The following is a 20,422-nucleotide window of genomic DNA, read 5'->3' on the forward strand; positions in this document are numbered from 1 at the left end:
TCCGAATGTCATCACTAGGAATTTTTTTCCATGCCAGAAACAAATGTTGTGTCAGTTCATGAAGACTGCTGGCTGGACGCTATTATAAACGTTACATCCTTCCATCGATCCCAGACATGTTCTATGGGCGGTGAATCACGGTACCGGACAGGTCAGTCAACGAGCCACACATTCCTCAAGGCAATTGTGGGGTGAACTGCAGTGTGGGGTTTGTATTCTTCTGCTGTAGTATGCCATTTGGTGGCCTGGTCCCGAAGGGTATGACAAGAGGGCCTACCATTCTTGGCGCATACAGGCAGGTGTTCACCCTCTCCTCATCAAATGTTATATGCAATAACTCCCCATGCCATGATTCCAGTTGTCGAGAGGTATGCGTCTAGAGAATCATTGTCACTGTGGCACAGGAAGTGAACATCTCTCACACGATCAGTTAAAAAACAAAATTATATAAAGTTATGATACTATTCTCTCATTGGTCAAACCTGTTTTTCCCCTCAGCGCTTATGTTAGTGTTAAGTGTATTATTTGTGACCCAAAAATACTCTTCTTCCATTGTGACACAGGTACACTAAAAAATTAGACACTGATCTACACCATGCAAGTCTCTGTTGTCTGAAGTACAGAGTCAGGGGTAAACGATGACTGAAAGGTCGAGATCTCAACCCAGTTTCCTGCAATATGTTCCCGCAGATTCGTGGTGACGCACTGTCTGTAACCTCTTCCCGGATTCCACGTGTCATCCATCCATCCATCCATCAATCAATCACAGCCGGTCGAACAATTGTACACTACTGGCCATTAAAATTGCTGCTCCACAAAGATGACGTGCTACAGACGCGAAATTTAACCGACAGGAAGAAGATGCTGTGATATGCAAATTGTTAGCTTTTCAGAGCATTCACACACGGTTGGCGCCGGTGGCGACACCTACAACGTGCTGACATGAGGAAAGTTTCCAACCGATTTCTCATACACAAACAGCAGTTGACCGGCGTTGCCTGGTGGAATGTTGTTGTGATGCCTCGTGTAAGGAGGAGAAATGCGTACCATCACGTTTATGACTTTGGTAAAGGTCGGATTGTAGCCTATCGCGCTTGCGGTTTATCGTATCGCGACATTGCTGCTCGCGTTGGTCGAGATCCAATGTCTGTTAGCAGAATATGGAATCGGTGGTTTCAGGAGGGTAATACGGAACGCCAGGTTGGATCCCAACGGCCTCGTATCATTAGCAGTCAAGATAACAGGCATCTTATCCGCATGACTGTAACGGATCGTGCAGCCACGTCTCGATCCCTGAGTCAACAGATGGGGACGTTTGCAAGACAACAACCATCTGCACGAACAGTTGGACGACGTTTGCAGCAGCATGGACTATCAGTTCGGAGACCATGGCTGCGGTTACCCTTGACGCTGCACCTGGGTGCACGAATGGCAAAACGTCATTTTTTCGGATGAATACAGGTTCTGTTTACTGCATCGTGATGGTCGCATCCGTGTTTGGCGACATCGCAGTGAACGCACATTGGAAGCGTGTATTCGTCATCGCCATACTGGCGTATCACCCGGCGCGATGGTATGGGGTGCCATTGGCTACACGTCTCGGTCACCTCTTGTTCGCATTGACGGCACTTTGAACAGTGGACGTTACATTTCAGATGTGTTACGACCCGTGGCTCTACCCTTCATTCGATCCCTGCGAATCTCTACATTTCAGCAGGATAATGCACGACCGCATGTTGCAGGTCCTGTACGGGCCTTTCTGGATACAGAAAATGTTCGACTGCTGCCCTGGCCAGCACATTCTCCAGAACTCTCACCAATTGAAAACGTGTGGTCCATGGCGGCCGAGCAACTGGCTCGTCACAATACTCCAGTCACTACTCTTGATGAACTGTAGTACCGTGTTGAAGCTGCATGGGCAGCTGTACCTGTACACGCCATCCAAGCGCACCCAAATTGCGTGAAAATGTAATCACATGTCAGTTCCAGTGCAATATATTTGTCCAGTGAATACCCGTTTATCATCTGCATTTCTTCGTGGTGTAGCAATTTTAATGGCCAGTAGTGTATATTTGCTTGGTGTAGTCTCTCTGGAAGGACTGGTGGCTACTGTTCTTCCCATACTGTCGTGCTGAGTCAAACTCTTCTCCACTCGTTTTGCAATCATTGTCCGAGAGGCAGCCAATGAAAACCGAACACCCACCACCACAGAATCATGAAATGGTTCCATTCAAAAGTAATCACCACATGCATAAGACATTTATTTATCATACTGGAGGACGAGACGACGAATTCCTGTTTCGAAGAATTCGGTTGTCCGTTGACGGATCCACAATCGCTCCACTCTTGTACTTCCTCGTCCTTCTGAAGCAGAAGTCCATTCATGTCTTTCTTCAGGTCGCCAAAGGTGTGAAAATCACACAGTGAGAGATGCGGGCTGGTCGGAGGATGTTGCAATGTTTCCCAAGAAAATCGCTGAAGGGTAGCCTTTGTCCGATTGGCAGTGTAAAGGCGGGCGTTATCGCTCAGCCGACAGGCTTCCGACAGCAAACGGCGTAGCCAACAGTGGAAACATCTCTCGTCTCCGCCGCCAAAGAAGTCCAAAGCTATTCACTCAAGGTTTTGAAGGGTCATATGATGACCTCCTCCGACTGCAAGGACCCTTTGCTCGTCGGATTCCTTGAGCGTGGAACCACAGTCAGTGGATAGCGCTATGAGGACACTTTGTAGAAACTGCGAGGCGCCATAAAGTCAAAACTTTCAGGAATGCTGTCCGACGGAAACATCCTGTTATATGATGACGCCCGCCCCCACACTGCCAATCGGATGAAGGCTAGGCGATTTGGTTGGGAAACACTGCAACATTCTCTGTACAGCCCTGATATTTCAGCGTGTGATTATATCGTCTTTGGCGACCTGAAGAAAGACATGCGAGGACGTTGGTTTCAGTCAGAGAAGTCTGTGCAAGAGTGAATGCAGTAGTGGTCCCGTCAGCGGCCGACCAAGTTCTTCAAAACACAAAATGATAGTATCGTCTCCCAGCGGGATAAAATATTATCCCACGGACAATGAAACACTGGAGTAACAGTTTGGTAAGATTTGGTGAATATGTTCACGTTGCGACACTTTCCATTCAGTGAAGTTCAATGACTGCCATGTGTGCCACAATATATATTTCCAAATAACTGTGTTTTCGTTGTGTTTATGAGCTTACGGAAAATTGCAATGAGGATGATTGTTACATTTGCACCATTTTGCGATAGGCTAATAATTTTAGATTTTGCGGATGGAACAAGATGCATTTCTTCAGTATAGTAGTAGTTAGATAGAATAAATCACTTTTGTAGTACTTGTAAGGTGCCTCTTACATGAGGAAGACATGTTTACCAGTTTTAATAAATTATTGTCTCTTATTGATGTATTCACGATAGTTAGGAAGTGCTGTAGTCCGTAGCCGGCCATGAGTCTGAGAGCATTTTCCACGCTGGCTGGCTAGGTGACGAAGCGAACATATGTCGCGCGTAGTGGGGTGGGGCTCGGCGCTGGACCGTAGCAACAAGCGTCAGCCTGGGAAATATACATGACGGGAAGTACCGCCATCTTGGTGTCAAAGTCACCGATTTTGTTTATTTGTATTTAATAATTAAAGTCATTTATGACAACGTGAATACTAGAGGAGCCTCTCGATGTTTAAAACTGTTTATCATAATTTTGCCTCGTTAAAATTCACACCCGTTCATTAACAAATGCATATCTTAGTAAGTACGAACTTGATCGGAAATCCACGAACTGTGACGAAACTAGTAAGAGATACGGACTGCGCGCCAAAGTCGACAGTCGGCGTTAAGAGCTCTTCCTGTCTTGTTCGATGGTAGCCATGCTCTCGGTTACGAGTAGTTTGTGACATGGGTGTTTCATTAGTGATCTAATAGAATAAAAGTGATATTACGGCATTCTGAATGTTAATTTCGAGTAAATAGATACCCCAAAGTTGATCGACAGCAATTTCAGATAAGTAGCTTCCACCGACAGAGATATCCAATGCGCCAATGAAGAATCTGCACGGGACGACATTTACGAGAACTAAACCGCGCACAGGTAGGAGGAAATCCGACGACACGACCCACCAAGGAGGATCAAGGAAGGTCCGACTCACACTCGCAAATTCCGGGTAGAAATGCTGACCAGTTATACTGTACGTCACATATACCTCCCTCTACGGACTCGCGGCTAAGCTGAGTAATAACAGTATCAGTTTAGAAGCGAGGGGATCTTGCATACTGTCATTGACATTTAATACTTTGTTTTAATGTTTGCGAAAGATACATGCTTGAACATTCTGATTTAGTGTCTCATACGACTCACGCATTTTCGCAACTAATAAACAGATTATTTTCTGTCCCTCTCTTTCAGCGTTACTGGTGGGGAGCTATTCGATCGTATAGTGGAGAAAGGATCTTACACGGAGAAAGATGCTTCGGATCTTATACGTCAAGTTTTGGAAGCTGTTGACTACATGCATGAACAGGGCGTGGTACATAGAGATTTAAAGGTATTTATATATTTTTTCAAGGTTGAAATTTGATTGTATTGCATTCCTTTTTAGTTACTGCATAAAATAAGGTTTGGGTAAGTATCAAAATTAGACAGGTAAAGTAAAAGTTAAAATCAGAAATTGTTACCGTGTTGCAACACATTTCCCTGCAGACCGCTAGCTAAGGTATTGAGAGTCAAGGAGTAGTATGGATGCGCGATTGCAGTCGAAAACACCAACCTTTCACGGGATGAATGGGAAGCTCAAAATCATTAGATTGTTGGAGTGATGCAGAACGCATCTATTAAATTTCGTGTTATATCGTTAAGTGGAAACATGATTTGCGCTTTTTTAGAAACTTTTGGCAATAGTATATTAGTTAAAAAAATTATCTTTTCTAATTTCAGTGTCTATTTACGTGGAAAAAGGTGCGTTTTTGAGCATTTTCTGACGCCAATGAAGATTCAGACGACAGCTTTCGCAGACCACTTTCAGGCGACTTCTTACTCTTCCGGATCTCGTCGTGCAAGATAAGATGGTCATAGTACCGATTCACCACTTCTTGCAGAACAGCTTGCAACCCACTTCGCGACCGCTTCGGCAACCTCTTTCTGTACAGCTATCTATCTACTGCAGAAGCTACAAATTGGAGACATCCACTTATGTTTCACTCTCTCAAGCTGAATCCTACAATGAACCCTTCACTGACAAGCAACTACTTCAGGCCCTGTGTCTCGTCCCATGTCACACACCCTTGGCCCTAATTCAGTTCACAATCAGATGATCCAACACTTGAATGTTGCCCATAGGCAACATCTCCTCAGGGGCTTCAACCTTCTTTGCCTTCAAGGCGCCTACCCGCTCACAGTGGTGAGATGGCATAGTTGTCCCAATCCTTAAGCCAGACAAGAACCCAACGTCTCTCGATAGTTACTGACCGATTAGCCTGACCAACGTATTCTGTAAGCTGCTTGAAAGGATGGTTGCCCACAAATTATGCTGGGTTCTCGAATCCTGAGGCGTTTTATCCCCCTATCAGTGTGGTTTCTGGAAGGGAGAATCCACCACTGACCATCTGCGTAGGTTGGAAACAGCTATCCGACAGGTTTTACTAAATGCCAACATCTCGTTGCAGCCTTTTTTGACCTGCATAAGGTGCACGACACTATTTGGTATCATAACATTTTATTCACCCTCCATGAATGGGGCTTTGAAGACCCCTTATCATTTTTTATTCGTCAGTTCTTATCCCGCTAGGCATTTCACTCAGCTCGCTACAGGATCAAGAAAACGGCGTCCCACAGGGCTCTGTGTGGAGTGTCACTCTCTTCCTTATCGCCATCAGTGGGCCATGGCATCTGTTGGGTCGCTGGGCACGACTGCATTGTATGTCGACGATTTTTGCGGCTGGTGCAGCTCCCACTCGGTAGCCTCTGCTGAACACCAGCTCCAAAGTTCCATTCGGTGGGCCTCTGCATGAGCTCTTTCCCACGTTTTCCAGTTGCCTCCTACGAAAACGAGGGTAATCCATTTCTGCTGTCGTACCTCAGTTCATCTTGACCCAGAGCTCTACTTAGCTACCCAGCACCTGAACAATGTAACACAGTCCCGTTTCTTGAGCCTCCTTTCTGATAAAAAGCCGACTTGGCTGCCGCATATTCATAACTTGAAGACAAACTGCTTGTGGAAACTGAATGTTCTCTGCTTCCTTTCCCACACATCATGTGGTGCAGATTGTGCCACTCTTATCCATATTGACAAGGCCCTGGTTTCATCCTAACTGGACTATGGTTGCTCAGCAGCTCTTTCAGCTTTGAAACTGTTAGACCCTATCCACTATTGTGGCATTTGTCTGGTCACTGGTGCCTTTGGGACTAGTTCCATAGATTGTATTCCTTCTGAAGTGGGGATCGTCGTTCTTCAGATTTGATGGTACCAGTTCTCGGTCTCCAATTTGCAGTCATCATGCATTAATTCTCTGGTCATCCCATGTATCCCATTTTCTTTACAGACAATGGGTGTCATAGTCCTGATTCGTGTCTTCAGGGAGATTACCGGTTGGAATGCGCCTCGCTTCCCTCTGCCAAGATATCTGTCTCCCCTCCCTGGACTGTGCTCCCCACGTCTTGGGCCATGGATTAAGACTGATCTCTTCCAAGATCCTAAAGTCTCGGTTGTCCCATGATCTTTTGACATCTGTTACGTCCAGTTCTTCAGGAATTCCCAGGTACTGCCATCTTCTACATCAATGGTTCTAAAACTGTGGATCAGGCGGGACATGCTTTCACATCTCCTGCCAGTGTGGAACAAAATTCATTGTCTGAAACACGTTGTGTTTTCACAGCAGAGCTGACAGTTGTTAGAAGAGCCCTCCATTTTATTAAATGGGTCTCCCTTGACTGTGTTTTAATGTGTAGTAACTCAATGAGCAGTCTCCAGGTTGTTGACCACTGGTACTCTATCCACCCTTTGGTCTCTGCTATTCATGATCTTCTCACTGACTGTCATCATGCTGACTACTCGGTTGTCTTTCTCTGGCTCTCAAGCCATGTGCATATCCCAGGGAATGAACTGCCCATCGCCCGCATCTCGTTGTCGTGCGGTAGCGTTCTCGCTTCCCACGCCCGGGTTCCCGGGTTCGATTCCCGGCGGGGTCAGGGATTTTCTCTGCCTCGTGATGGCTGGGTGTTGTGTGCTGTCCTTAGGTTAGTTAGGTTTAAGTAGTTCTAAGTTCTAGGGGACTGATGACCATAGATGTTAAGTCCCATAGTGCTCAGAGCCATTTGAACCATTTTTGAACTGCCCATCCATTTTGGTAGAGGAGCACTTATTCACTATTCATTTGCTTTACTGACTTCAGGTTCGGGTTTGCAGGTGCACATGAGATAACGGCGTGCTTGGAAATGGAAAAGATGTGTGGTGGGCTACTGCGCCGTCTAATAAACTCGGCGCATTCAAGGATACTCCTGCAGTTTGGTGCTCTTCCTTCCACTTCTCCCAGAAGGAATCCATAGTTCTGAATTTCTCACTATCATGATGAAGTATGATGGAAGCTGTAGACTTGATGTGCATGTTCTTCAGTGTATTAATGTAGACTGAGTCATTACCTTTGTTTCAATGTCTGTACTGACTCCCCTTGAGAAACAGAACAAAAACATCCTCAATATCTATTAATTCCAGACAAAGTGGTAAGTCATGAAGTATTGTCCCACTTTTGCAGCATTTCTTCTGACTAAATTTTCCTCCAGCTTTAGTAATTTCTATTGAACTACCATTATTTCTACAGAACCTACCACCTTCCCATTTTTGTTGCTCAAATGGCTTTAAACACTTCATCTCAAATTTTGTATAAAATGCTATTCTCATTACTGTCTATCTGTGGTCCATGTCTTCAACTACACAAACATTTAAAGAATCCTCAGAATGCTTGTGCAGTGGTCTCTCTGTTGTTATTTACTGTGCTATTTGCCATCTTAACTGATGATAGGTGATGTCTACATAACATTAACAACATATGCCAGACTCTGGCTTCAGATGCCAGAGACAGTGGTCACGTGTGTATGTGAGGTGTGTTTGCATGAATGTGGGTGTGTGTCCTTTAATACAGAAAAAGGCCTTTTGGCTGAAGCTTACTTGTTTAGCAGTATTCTTGCCGTGCTAGTCTGCAACTCAGTTGTCTACTATATGGTGAAATGCAGTCTATCCTTTTCGCAATATTTTCATTATTGCATTCTGGATTTTCCATTGTTTGATAAAGATTCTCATAGCATTTACCATAACTGTATGGAAAACAGGACTCACAGGAACCATATCCTCAAAAAAAATATGGCCCTACTACAAACAATGCTGTCAACCCGCACCACAGTTACCTTTACAGAATGAAATGGTACTGGTAGATTTGCAAGTGGATTTTCCATTGCTGGTAGTCAGCAGTTTTGTGTATTGACATGGCCTTGGAGATGGAGGCTGGCTTCATATGTCCGTAGAATGTTCATGACTGTTTATTGTCCACTTTCATGCATGCAAGAAATTCTAGAGCAAATGTGTGTCTTATTGGTAGGTCAACATGAAGCAACTCCTGAACATGGGTAGTTTTGTGTGTATAGAAATGCCAAATGTTTGATAGAATTCTAATTTCATTGGTTGTTGATCATTTAGCTAGATTCAGGCTAAGTATCATCATATGATGGTTACCTTTGGATTATAAAGCTCAAAAACATTTCACATTTATAAGAATTTTAATAATATAAACAGATGTACTCATGATTATCTTGTAGGTATCCTAACTTCCAATTCCTTGTGCCTCCTGCAAAATTCATTTCTTGGGGTACATCTTCTAGTGCACCAACTATGTTTTATAATATAATAGTGGCAATTTTAGAGCCTTCCTGTGGCCCAGTCCCTTCCCCATCTGTCCGCTTGAGCTCACGCTCCATCTGTGATATCAATATTGACAACATACTAAATGGCTGGTTCAAATGGCTCTGAGCACTATGCGACTTAACTACTGAGGTCATCAGTCGCCTAGAACTTAGAACTAATTAAACCTAACTAACCTAAGGACATCACACACATCCATGCCTGAGGCAGGATTCGAACCTGCGACTATAGCGGTCGCACGGCTCCAGACTGTAGCGCCTAGAACCGCACGGCCACTACGGCCGGCTCATACTAAATATTGGCTTTTCTACCACCCTTTATTTAGGATGCAAACAATAACTGATGATGATGTAAAGACAGAAAAAAGTCATTTAGATTTTCTGGATGTAGTTTCAGACTCTGTACTACCATTAATTGTACAAATCATCATAACTTACAATAACTTTAAAAAACTGGTATTATGTTTGCTATAATATTAAAGTAATTATCTCAAATCCACTTTACAATTCCATTATGGTAGAATCTCTTATGTCATATCTAGAATAAAAAGTTTGTTATGTTGCAGCCTGAAAATTTACTTTACTACAGTCCAGATGAAGACAGCAAAATCATGATAAGTGACTTTGGACTATCAAAGATGGAGGATTCTGGAATTATGGCTACTGCATGTGGCACACCTGGATATGTCGGTAAGTATGCACTGATATTGTTAAATGTTGAATGCTGACCCAGCACTTAGAGCCTTTGGTTTACTACATCACTTAGTCTTAAGCATTATAATCTTAAACTCTTTTGATGCTTCATGTTCATAGGCACCAGTTAATTATTATTACATAAGAAGCTTTTTAACCTGAAACCTATTATAGATATAGGACTGCATAAAAAAGAAAATTCAAGGACAACATTGAGTAATTGAAACAAACTTATAACTCAGAGAAAGAATTAATGAAACAAACATAAAAGAGAATAGTTTGATAATCCTAGGAACAGTGTTTATTGTTTAGAGCTGTGGTTTCACCCGAAAAGGAAGACATTATTTAAAGGGCATTTTCCATGTAAGCTAATTACAAAACAGAGACAAGCAACCTGGTAGAAACAGAGGCCAGAATACAGCTTACACAGATAGACTACAATATATGAGAATATTATGAAGGAAAAAAGAATGAGAAATATGTATTGCAAGGGGAGAGAAGTAAAGAAAACAAAAAGACCTAAGACATGTGCATATGCAGATCCAAGGATGGGAGTGAGGTGTGTCATGGAGGTAATCTGGTTCTACATTGCTCTGCTAACTTCAGGGAATAAGGAATACAGTAGCATGAAAATTAAAAAGTCTAAAAAACTGCCAAAAAGATTGTATACAATCACAAGCTACTTTTGGCACAAGTTGACAATATTGTTCTGTCAACAACTACTCTAACATTGGTTATGAGTCCACTGGTGCAAGTGGCAAACCACAGAAAATTGAATGAAACAAGACAGAAAGAGAAATAGCCTCCACTAAGAAGAAAATAACCATACCAGTGTTTGGATGCTGCATCCATTCTAAATTGAGAGATACTGAAATAAGTAACCTGGTATAGAAAAACAGTTAAGACAACTCAAAGCAAACGAGGGGCTGGGTCTGAGCAGAATTTATAAAGAATCAGAATTTATAAGGAATCTCTCACATAACATATATTTCTGTTTGACTATAAAGGTGTGCACATTGCTCTTGTTTTTTAAAAAAAGCTAAGAGAATTAATGCACAGAATTTCAGATCAATAGTTCCAACATCCAGATGGATCATAGAGAATATTTTAAGCTCAAAAAGTATTATGTTCCAGTATGGGAAAAAAGCTTTACTGAAAGAATGTGCATGGATTAAAACAATTCATGTGAAACAGAGTTTGCCTTATTCCCAGAGGATATCTTGCAGACAGACACACAGATGAAGATCACCAAGTTGTCAACTAATAACCAAGTTACAATCAGACAGATGTGCCATTAGCTTGATGATTCTTTTTATCAGTTCAACCCAGTATGTTATACTGGTTGACTAATATTTTCACTAGACATTAACAATTTACCAGATAGATTCAGCATGACTTTCAGATTCTTCACTTACGATACTATTGTCTGCGGGAAAATATTATAGTTGGATGATTGTAAGGGAATGCAGAAAGACTTGGACAGAATTTACACTTGATATGAAGGATGAAAGTTTCCTTTAAATGTAGTTAAAGACAATCTAATGCCAATAACAAAAGAAATAACCTAATAGTATCCTGTTGTAGTTACAAGTACAACATGACCAGTAGACTGCATACAGCTTTACTCCACAGACCCATAAACAACTTCAACACAGTATTTAAGTAACATTCAGCAAGAACCAATTATGTACACAAAGAGCTGTAGCCATACACATACAGAACTGTGGTTGGACATAGCTTGGCTAGCCTTAAATAGACTGGGGCCCGGGGTTGAGTGTGACCTTTTTTTTTAAATTTATTCATTTTGTGTGTGTGTGTGTGTGTGTGTGTGTGTGTGTGTGTGTGTGTGTGTGTGTGTTTTGTGCATACACTGGCCAGCACATTATCTGCATGGAATTTGCAGAAGAAGTTCTTATTTAAGAATTTTGTATACTTGAATCTAAGAACTCTTTAACTCCTTTACACTGTAGTAACAGGCTTCATTCAGATATTTTAGTGTAATAGCCAGAAGTGATATGAAATAGAATGTGCAACAGACAAGGCTGAAGGATGCTGACAAAACTGTGCTGCATCTATAAGAGAAATACCGTAAAAAGCTAGTGTGAGCAATTCTAGGAGTACTGCTCTAGTATCTTGAGTGCCTGTTAAGTAAGCATGAAACTAGACATTAAATTAATTCAGAGGCATGCTGCTAAGACCATAACAGATTTGTAAACCACATACAGATGTTTAACAAAGTTGCTCAGAGAATCTGAATGGGGATCTTTGGAAGAAAGAAAACGCTGTTCTCACAAGATTCTGTTGGATAAATTTAGAAAGTGTATGTTGAAGGAAGATGGTGTGACAACTCTGCTGCTACTATTGTATACATCGTGTAATGATCATGAGAATAATGCAAGAGACATTAGAGTCCTTTGGAGGCATATGGATAAACCCTTCACCCTTGCTCATTATGTGAATGGAATACATCGGAAAACTGCTAATGTTCGTATGAAGTATCTTTCCCCATCCACTACGAAAGGGCAGCAGAATGAACTTAGATTCCTGTTTTATCAATTTTTTTTAAATTTTTCCTGTAATGCAGACATGAGAAACTTGTCAGCAGGTGTGTAAAACTGACTAAAAACCACACTCAGGCTGTGTGCAGCATCAACAGTTGTTAATCTGGCATGCAGATGCAATCTGTGTGTCGGCCACATTGGTGCCTCGCTAGGCAGTGTGCTGCATTTCAAACCATATTGACAAGTCCTACTAACACTTTACCATGTACTGCATACGTGTCATCACTGTTGTACAGAAATGTGTACAGTCCTGTTCTAAATTAATGACTGAACCGTTCCCATGACTGTAGTTGATAATTATTTCAAAAATATTATTTACTCACATCTTTGTAAACTATAGCACAAGTTTCATCTGCATAGACAGCCGCCAATGATTAATATATATACAACTATAGATGCTTCTGTTGTACAAGAAAAAAGTGGTGGACTCAAAAATAAATGGTGCGCAATATCACAATGATCTTCACCCCAACATCTCCACCTCACACTACCTTCAACGTCAGACAAATTCTGCAGTTTCTTTGCTAAATATAATATTCAACAGTTGCTTGGTACAACATGAATTCCATAAAACTTTGATTTTACTACCAAAATACACTATCTAGCAAACAAAAGCTAAGTACCCAAAAGTTGTGGTAGGATGGCAATGAAACTTCACACATGTACATACCATGTATATGATTAGAGTTGCAGTTCTCTGTGACAGATAGAATAGCCACTATGGTGCGTTAGTATTATTCATGTTTGGTGTTACCAGACCTAGTAGTAGTATAAGGTGCATGAGCAGCGTCATATTTGAATGATCACTGTGAAGGATGTGAAGATGCCATGTACTCATGACAGCATTATCAGCATCTGATAGTTTGAAATTGGCTTCATTGCGGGTCTCCATTTTGCCAGCTGGTTGAATTGTGCAATGTCACGATTTGTGGGGCATTTGAATGTGACGGTGGCCAGTGTTGGTCTGCATTGGAACGTGGGGACAGGTGTACTTATTGTCAAGTTTCTGGTCAACTACATCTGAGTGTCACAAGGCAAGATCACTATATTGTACACCAATAACACTGTAACCCCTTCACACCTGTATCAGCCATCCCAGAAGCATGGACTGTTGGGGAATGGTGTCACATTGTGTTCAGTGATGAATCACAGTTCTTCAGTACCAAAGATGACTGTTGCCATCAAATATGGTGGTGACATTCTTCCCATGTGATGGAGAGGCACAGTGGTGTTACTCCTAGAGTCATGGTGTTAGGCACCATTGGTTATGACTTCAGGTCACAGCTGGTAGTGATTGGGGGAACTGTGATGACACAACATTACATCAAGGACATCCTAGTTCCTCATGTTAAATCTCATGCAACAGTATCATGGTGTCATTTTTCAACAGGACAATGGTTGTCCACACATGACGTGTCTCTATGAACTGTCTATATCATGTTGAGTTACTTTTGTGGCCAGCAAGATCCCTAGATCTGTCCCCAATAGAACAGTGTGGGACTAGCTCGGGCATCAACTCCATTCCAGTGACAGCATCAAGGATGTCAAGAACCAGTTACAAAAGTCCCCACTTGCCTCTGGACAGGATACAATGACACTATAACACCCTTCCCAACTGAATTCGTGGCTGTATCCAGATCAGAGGAGGTGCAATGTCATACAGATAAGTATACTCATACTCCCAAGTTCTTTCTAAATTTGACTTGATTTTGTAATCACTGAAATAACATCACATAACCTCCCAACTCATGAAGTTTCATTTTATTTCCTACTCTCTTCTGGGTGCCTCACATTTTTCACTAGGCAGTGTATTATGATTTATACAGTTGTTTCCTTTCTATATGTCACAGAATTCAACAGCTAGTGATAGTTTCTTTTTTATTATTGCAGTATTTGGTAAGAGAAAGAGCGAATTCTTCAATAGTTGAATTACAGGTAGCTGCTATGTTAGAGAGAGTAGAGAGAGAGAGAGAGAGAGAGAGAGAGAGAGAGAGAGAGAGAGAGAGAGAGACAACATAATGGCAAGGGAACAGTTTGGTGTGTCTCAAGGATATGATGGCATCAGACCTTGTACTGTCCATAGACAAAAGTTAAGTGCATGATGCAATAAGAATGCAGAACCAGTTCACTTGATTGCAGCCACACCCTAGGTGTCTGATGCATGTGACACACCATCTCAGAGATTACGGAGGTTCTGTGCTTTTTACACATCATCATGTAAAGTTGCACCATTAATATATTTATTAAAAATGGTTTATAGTTCAACTTCCTGTTGAAGACAAATTTACCAGAGACAGAGCCAAATCTCAGGTTGAGGAAGGACAAGGAAGGAAATTGGCTATGTTTATTTCAGAGGGACAATTCTGGTATTTGCTTTAAGTAATATAGAAACATAATAACAGCTTGTCTCTGACTTCAGTGAATACAGAACACAGAGATTAACATAGGTAAAGGGACACCTCCAGTTGGTACTAGGGGCATGGAAAAATATCACCCCTGGGGCTCATTAGTTCTGGCACATGTTGGTAGGTGTTGATGGCAGGATAAAAGTAAATAGAAAACCACTGCAGGCAATGCATCCAACTTACATGGGGCATGTTTATAAGAGTCAGATGGAGCCTTTGATATGTCATTTTCTCTCAGTAGCAAATCGTGCAGATAGGTAATATGTACATCTGTTTGTTCACCTGCACCACCACATTACTCCCCAATTGTGTTGTTAGGAGAGTATAATGAATAATGCGCAGATATGAGGGTGTTTGTGAGCCCCTCCCCCCAACTTCAGTCATATTGAGAACATTGGTATGCCATTGAGTTAGATGGACATGCTTTGGACTCAGTCTTAACCAATCACCATGAGTAGCAGGTGGCAGGTGAGTATCCTGGGTTGGGGTAACCTTTTTGTTGTCCCATGGGACAGAAAATCAATTTTGTAATTGAGAATGAAACCTTCAGTCTGAATCAGAGTGTGCAGTGATATGAAACTTTCTGGCAAATTAAAACTATGTGCCAGGCTGAGAATTGAACTCAAAGACATATGCCTTTCATGGGCAAATGCTCTTTAACTTGCCAGGAAATTTCATATCAGTACACACTCTGCTGTAGAGTTAAGGCTTAATTCTGGAAACAACCCCCCCCCCCCCCCCCTTCCCCCTTCTCCCAGATTTTAGCTAAGCCATGTCTCTGTTTCACAGGAGGACTTCTACAAAGTTTGGAAGATAGGAGATGATGTACTGGCATAAGGAATGCTGTGAGGACTGGTCATGATTCATGCTTGGGTAGCTCAGTTGGTAGAGCACATTCCTGTAAAAGGCAAAGGTCCTGAGTTTGAGTCGTGGTCTGGCACATAGTTTTACTCTGCCAGGAAGTTTCAGTTTTGTAATTATTGGCATCTGTCCTGTCACCTTTCTTCAAGTTAAACAGTGCCATTCTTTAATGTCTAATGAATATGCTGACATTTTGACATATTAACTAGTTTTCTTAATTTATTACCTATTAAAGGAGAACAATGCCAGAAAGAGAAAGCACTGATCCACTAAAGTAATTTCTTAAGAATTTTATAATAATTATACTGAACTGAAATAGTTAGGGACAGTTTGTTCTAAATTGAGACATATTCTTGATAGGAAAGATGATTACCAGGTGAATGAGAAGTTATGTGGAGAATTGAAGGTTTAATCTGTTAATCAAAAAGACAGCAGGTTGTTAAATCAGTTTCTGGATGTACATATTGCAGTTTCAGGAACATAAAAATTTGTGTATCCTTATGTCTAAGTTATAAACGACAGTTACCGTAAAGAAGGCATATTAAGTTGGAGGCGGTTTAAATAAAAGACACTTACACAAAGCTTTCAGCCACAGCCTTCAGAAGCTAAAGAGAAACACACACCATTCATACATAGCAGCTAGCACACCTCATGCACTCATGACCACCACTTCCAGCAGCTCAGGTCAGCAATCTATCTTTCCCTACATTACTGATATTCCTACATGGTGTTTCCATTGCTTTACTTCATAAATGAGAGTGTCAAACCTGTTTACATCTTAGTAAGGCCATCTTAGTGCTTAGTGCTACTATATTATAACTACTATGTGTACCAACAGTGGCAGTTTTAGTGGTGGTGATAGGTGTTGGTATGTGCACACCACAAAGCCCATCTACATTACAAAAAAGTTCAACCTGATTTCTAAGCAGAACTTGTATAAAGATATGATTTTTCATATTATAAGTAGATTGTAATAATTGTTGTTCTTGTTTCAGCTCCTGAAGTTCTGGCTCAGAAACCCTACGGGAAAGCTGTAGATGTGTGGAGTATAGGTGTAATTTCATACATTCTACTCTGTGGATATCCACCATTTTATGATGAAAATGATGCAAATTTATTTGCACAGATTCTCAAAGGTAATACTCCTGAATTGAGAAGAGTCACATGGGAATTCTTACTTTTTCTGTCTGATGGATAAGTGTGTGTCAGATTATAAAAGTTACTTCACTTTGTATTGCGGTACAAGTCAAATGTTCTTACTGTGTTTATATGGATGAATCACATTGTGTGTGTGTGTGTGTGTGTGTGTGTGTGTGTGTGTGTGTGTGTGTGTGTGTGTTCGTTTAATTTCAGTGTGTCTACTGTTAGGTGATTGGTGATTTATTCATGGCCAACCTTGTATTTTACATAATTTTATTCACATTTAAAGTCTGAATGCAAAGGGGGACAGAAACAGATGCAATTGGAGAAATGTACAGGAAGGAAAATGTTGTGTGTCAAATTGTAAGTGAAAGTGTAGTAGTAATGAAAATCTTTTACTTGGGTGTGTCTACAGTTACTGGAAAGATGAGCACCAACCAACAGAGTAAGTGGAGAAACACTATGCAAATGCAGTAATCAATGGACTGAAGAGGGAATAATGACAGGAAGGTTACTTGGAAGGTACATTGTGAAAAGAAGGGACTGGAGTAGGAAGAGAAAAAATGAATTGAGTAACTTCAGTCTGTAAGCAGGAAAATGAGGAGTTGGGATATTTTACAGGCCAGCATAAGCTGTAAACGTAAAAGTATCCTCACTTATGCTTTAAAAAAATTCCATTGTTTGCATCTTGTATGTAGAATTACACAGAATGTTGAACATCGATGTAGTTAATTTCAGTCTCTACGTCATTTGATGGTATCTCTTATTCCGAAATAACAATAATAATAATAATAATAATAATAATAATTATTATTATTATTATTATTATTATTATTATTATTGTTGTTGTTGTTGTTTTATATTGGTTTGGACTACTGAGGACCACATGAAATAACTTATTTCTTCTTTCTTTCTTTTCTTCCTTTTTCTTTTCTGTAGTTTTTCATTCTTTCCCTGTGTTTTTCTCTTCTTGGTTTTGTCCATTTTGTACATGTCGGGACTGATGACCATAGATGTTAAGTCCCATAGTGCTCAGAGCCAATTTTACATGTCTTTTTCTGTGTTTCCTTGCAGAAGCCTTTGAAATTGTTTACTGTTCTCCAATTTCTGCCTCCATTATTTGCATTGGCCTCAGGTCTGCTTTAAGTTCTTTGATCCATGTCATTTAAATTTTTGGGTGTCTGTGAAAAAAGATAATTCTTTTTTCATGGAGCCTTTTGAGGTTTCCATAGAGTACAACTCTTCTTATCCTCATTGTGACTAATACTGGTTCTATAACTTCATAAACTTCTTTATTGCTTCTTAATTTCCGTTTCCCATTGTCATATTTTAGTCCTACACTTTTCCTAATTATTTTCCTTTCCTTCTTTTCTATTTCACCTAATTATTTGGCTGTATTTAATGAAAGACAGTCTGAAGCCTGAAAGCATCCTGGTATAATGACAGTGTTGTAGTGCTAGAGTTCTGCATTTATTGAAATATATCTTTTGTTACACGGACTTTTTGTTAATTGAAAAGCCACATCCATTTTCTTTGCCCTTGATAAGTTAGCTTCTTTGACCAAAGCATTTGGTTGTGTTATTTCACCTAGAAATTTAAATTTTGTAAGCTTTGTTGTTCTTCTATAATCAGTTTCCATGTAGTTTTGGAGCCTCCTTTGCAGCTCTCATATACGAGGTCGTGCTGAAAAGTAATGCCTCTGAATTTTTTATGTGGAAACTCTTGAAGCTTTTTAAATAAGACAAATGTTATCAGAATTCTATGTCATTATTTTCATGTCTACGTATTTATTTCTCAACATAGTCACCCAGGCAGCACACACATTTTTCCCAATGAGAAACAGTTTGTTGATACTGTCACTGTAGAATGTTTGAATTTGTTGATGGAGCTTGCACAACTTCATCACTATCAAAATGAGGTCCTTTAGGGTGTTCTTTAAGTTCTGGAAACAGATGAAAATAATTTGGAGTCAAGTCAGGACTATACTGAGGATGAGTGGTGACAGTGAACCCAAGATATTGGCTTGCTGCTGATGTCACAGTGCTCATGTGTTGTCTGCTATTGTCATGCTGAAGGAGAGGATGCTCCAAGTGTGGATGAACTCTTTGAATTCTAAACTCAGTTACAGTGAGCTGTTTCTCATGCTCTGACATTGTTACATTTACCACCTCCATGTTACATGCTACTATTCGGAGCCCTCTAGTTTAAGAGGGCTGCAAATATGTAGATATAAAGAATAAAGACATTTGTTTTGTTTAAAAAAAACTTTGAGTTTTCACTTAAAAAATGTGGAGGCATTACTTTTCAACACATGCTCGTGATCTGATTTTTCAAAAGATACACAATGGCTTGCTTCGAAGCTGTCTTGTTGCAACTTCTATAGATGCAGCTAAGGTGATAAGATAATATGCAAAAGCCAATCAATCAATTCGCAGATTATCCCCTATTCTCCCAATTTTTATTTTTTAAATTCCTTCTTTTTCTGTTCATTCCCTCCATTCCCTGATTACCTTTTCTAGTGCACAACTGAACAGCAGTGGGGACTATCCATCTCCTTGACTTACACCAATTTTGGTCTTGAAAGCCTGTGAGGTTTCATCTAAAAAATTAATTTCGCATTTTCTATTTGTTTCTCTGTCTTTTATGATTGTCTAAGTTGATGTCACCCCTAAACTATTTTAAGGTGTTTAATAGCCTTTCAGTCAAATCATATGCTTTTTTCAAGTCCGCAGATGTTGTATAAATGCTTTTTCCCTCTCGTTGTTCTACACCTCATTATAAATTCCAGATTTAAATTTTTTTCTGCACAGGATTGTCCTTTTCTAAACCCTCCTAAGGACTCTCCTAACTGTCAACCCAGTTGGCTTTCCAGTCTGTTTTGTAATGCTCATGAGAGAATTTTGTAAGTCAGTAGAAGGAAGGAATTTCCTCTATAATTATGGCTGATATTCATTTTATGGGCATTGGGCTGTGGTCCAAGACATAATTCTCTGCCTTGGACAGTGGTCTAATGCCCATAAAACAAATTCAGTAATATTGAAAATACTGGCTGTGAAAACTTGCATTCTACGATTCCTTTATTGTTGTTGGGGTCAGTTTTATTTCGTTTTTGTGGGTTGTATGAATTTATGCTGTTTTCCAATCTTCTGGTACAGATTCTGTTTCCCAGAGTTTTTGAAAGACTCCACGTAGCTTCTTAACTTCTATTTCTTGCATTTTCAACGGTTCAGCAGCTTCAACTGTGCTGGAGCATTCATAGTTATGTAAGTGCATTTCAGGTCTAGTTCTAAAAATGTTATTATTAATACATTTTGGTATTTGTGGCTTTTGTATTTTACTTACATGTTCCTCTGCTTTTAGATCTATAAAAGCATTTGCAAATGCAAGGTCAAAAACCTTCATACCAAGTAAGTAAAACACTAAAACAATAGATTTACATTAAGAAGGAACTACATTCAGGCACTTGCTTTAAACTGTGAGGATACTGCAAACATTAAAACTGTGGGATGTTAAGCCCAGTTCGAAAGCAAAAACTAAATAGCAAACCAAGTCTGCTAAAGACGTTGATACACAGGTCAGAGTAATAATACAAATCATATCCATAGTAACACAAGATCATTGCACTGTGTATGGAATAGTGATAGGCTTAATACAATAACACTAAGTTATGTATTGCCATGTGGTCATGAAATTTATAAAGTGCAGTGAGTTAATGTCTAGGATTATGTTTGCTGTTTAACAGTGTGTCTCAAAAGACAATATTTTATTAGTTATGCTTAACAGCATGTTTGTCTCTGACCTGCTATCAGGGTTGATATGCAGTCATAGTAAAGAACTCGCCCTTTATAT

General features: G+C 40.3%; 1 protein-coding gene across 1 annotated transcript in view; it reads left to right on the forward strand.

The window, feature by feature from the left end:
- The window catches only part of LOC124555919 (cell surface glycoprotein 1-like), a 546,947-nt gene that overhangs the window by 476,646 nt on the left and 49,879 nt on the right, over positions 1-20,422 (forward strand). The window contains exons 5-7 of the mRNA XM_047129974.1: positions 4,414-4,552; positions 9,480-9,603; positions 16,429-16,569. Coding sequence (XP_046985930.1) covers positions 4,414-4,552; positions 9,480-9,603; positions 16,429-16,569 — 404 coding nt within the window. The remainder of the gene's footprint in view (positions 1-4,413; positions 4,553-9,479; positions 9,604-16,428; positions 16,570-20,422) is intronic.

The sequence above is a fragment of the Schistocerca americana genome, chromosome X, assembly GCF_021461395.2.
Source record: "Schistocerca americana isolate TAMUIC-IGC-003095 chromosome X, iqSchAmer2.1, whole genome shotgun sequence".
Classification (NCBI taxonomy): Eukaryota; Metazoa; Arthropoda; class Insecta; order Orthoptera; family Acrididae; genus Schistocerca; species Schistocerca americana.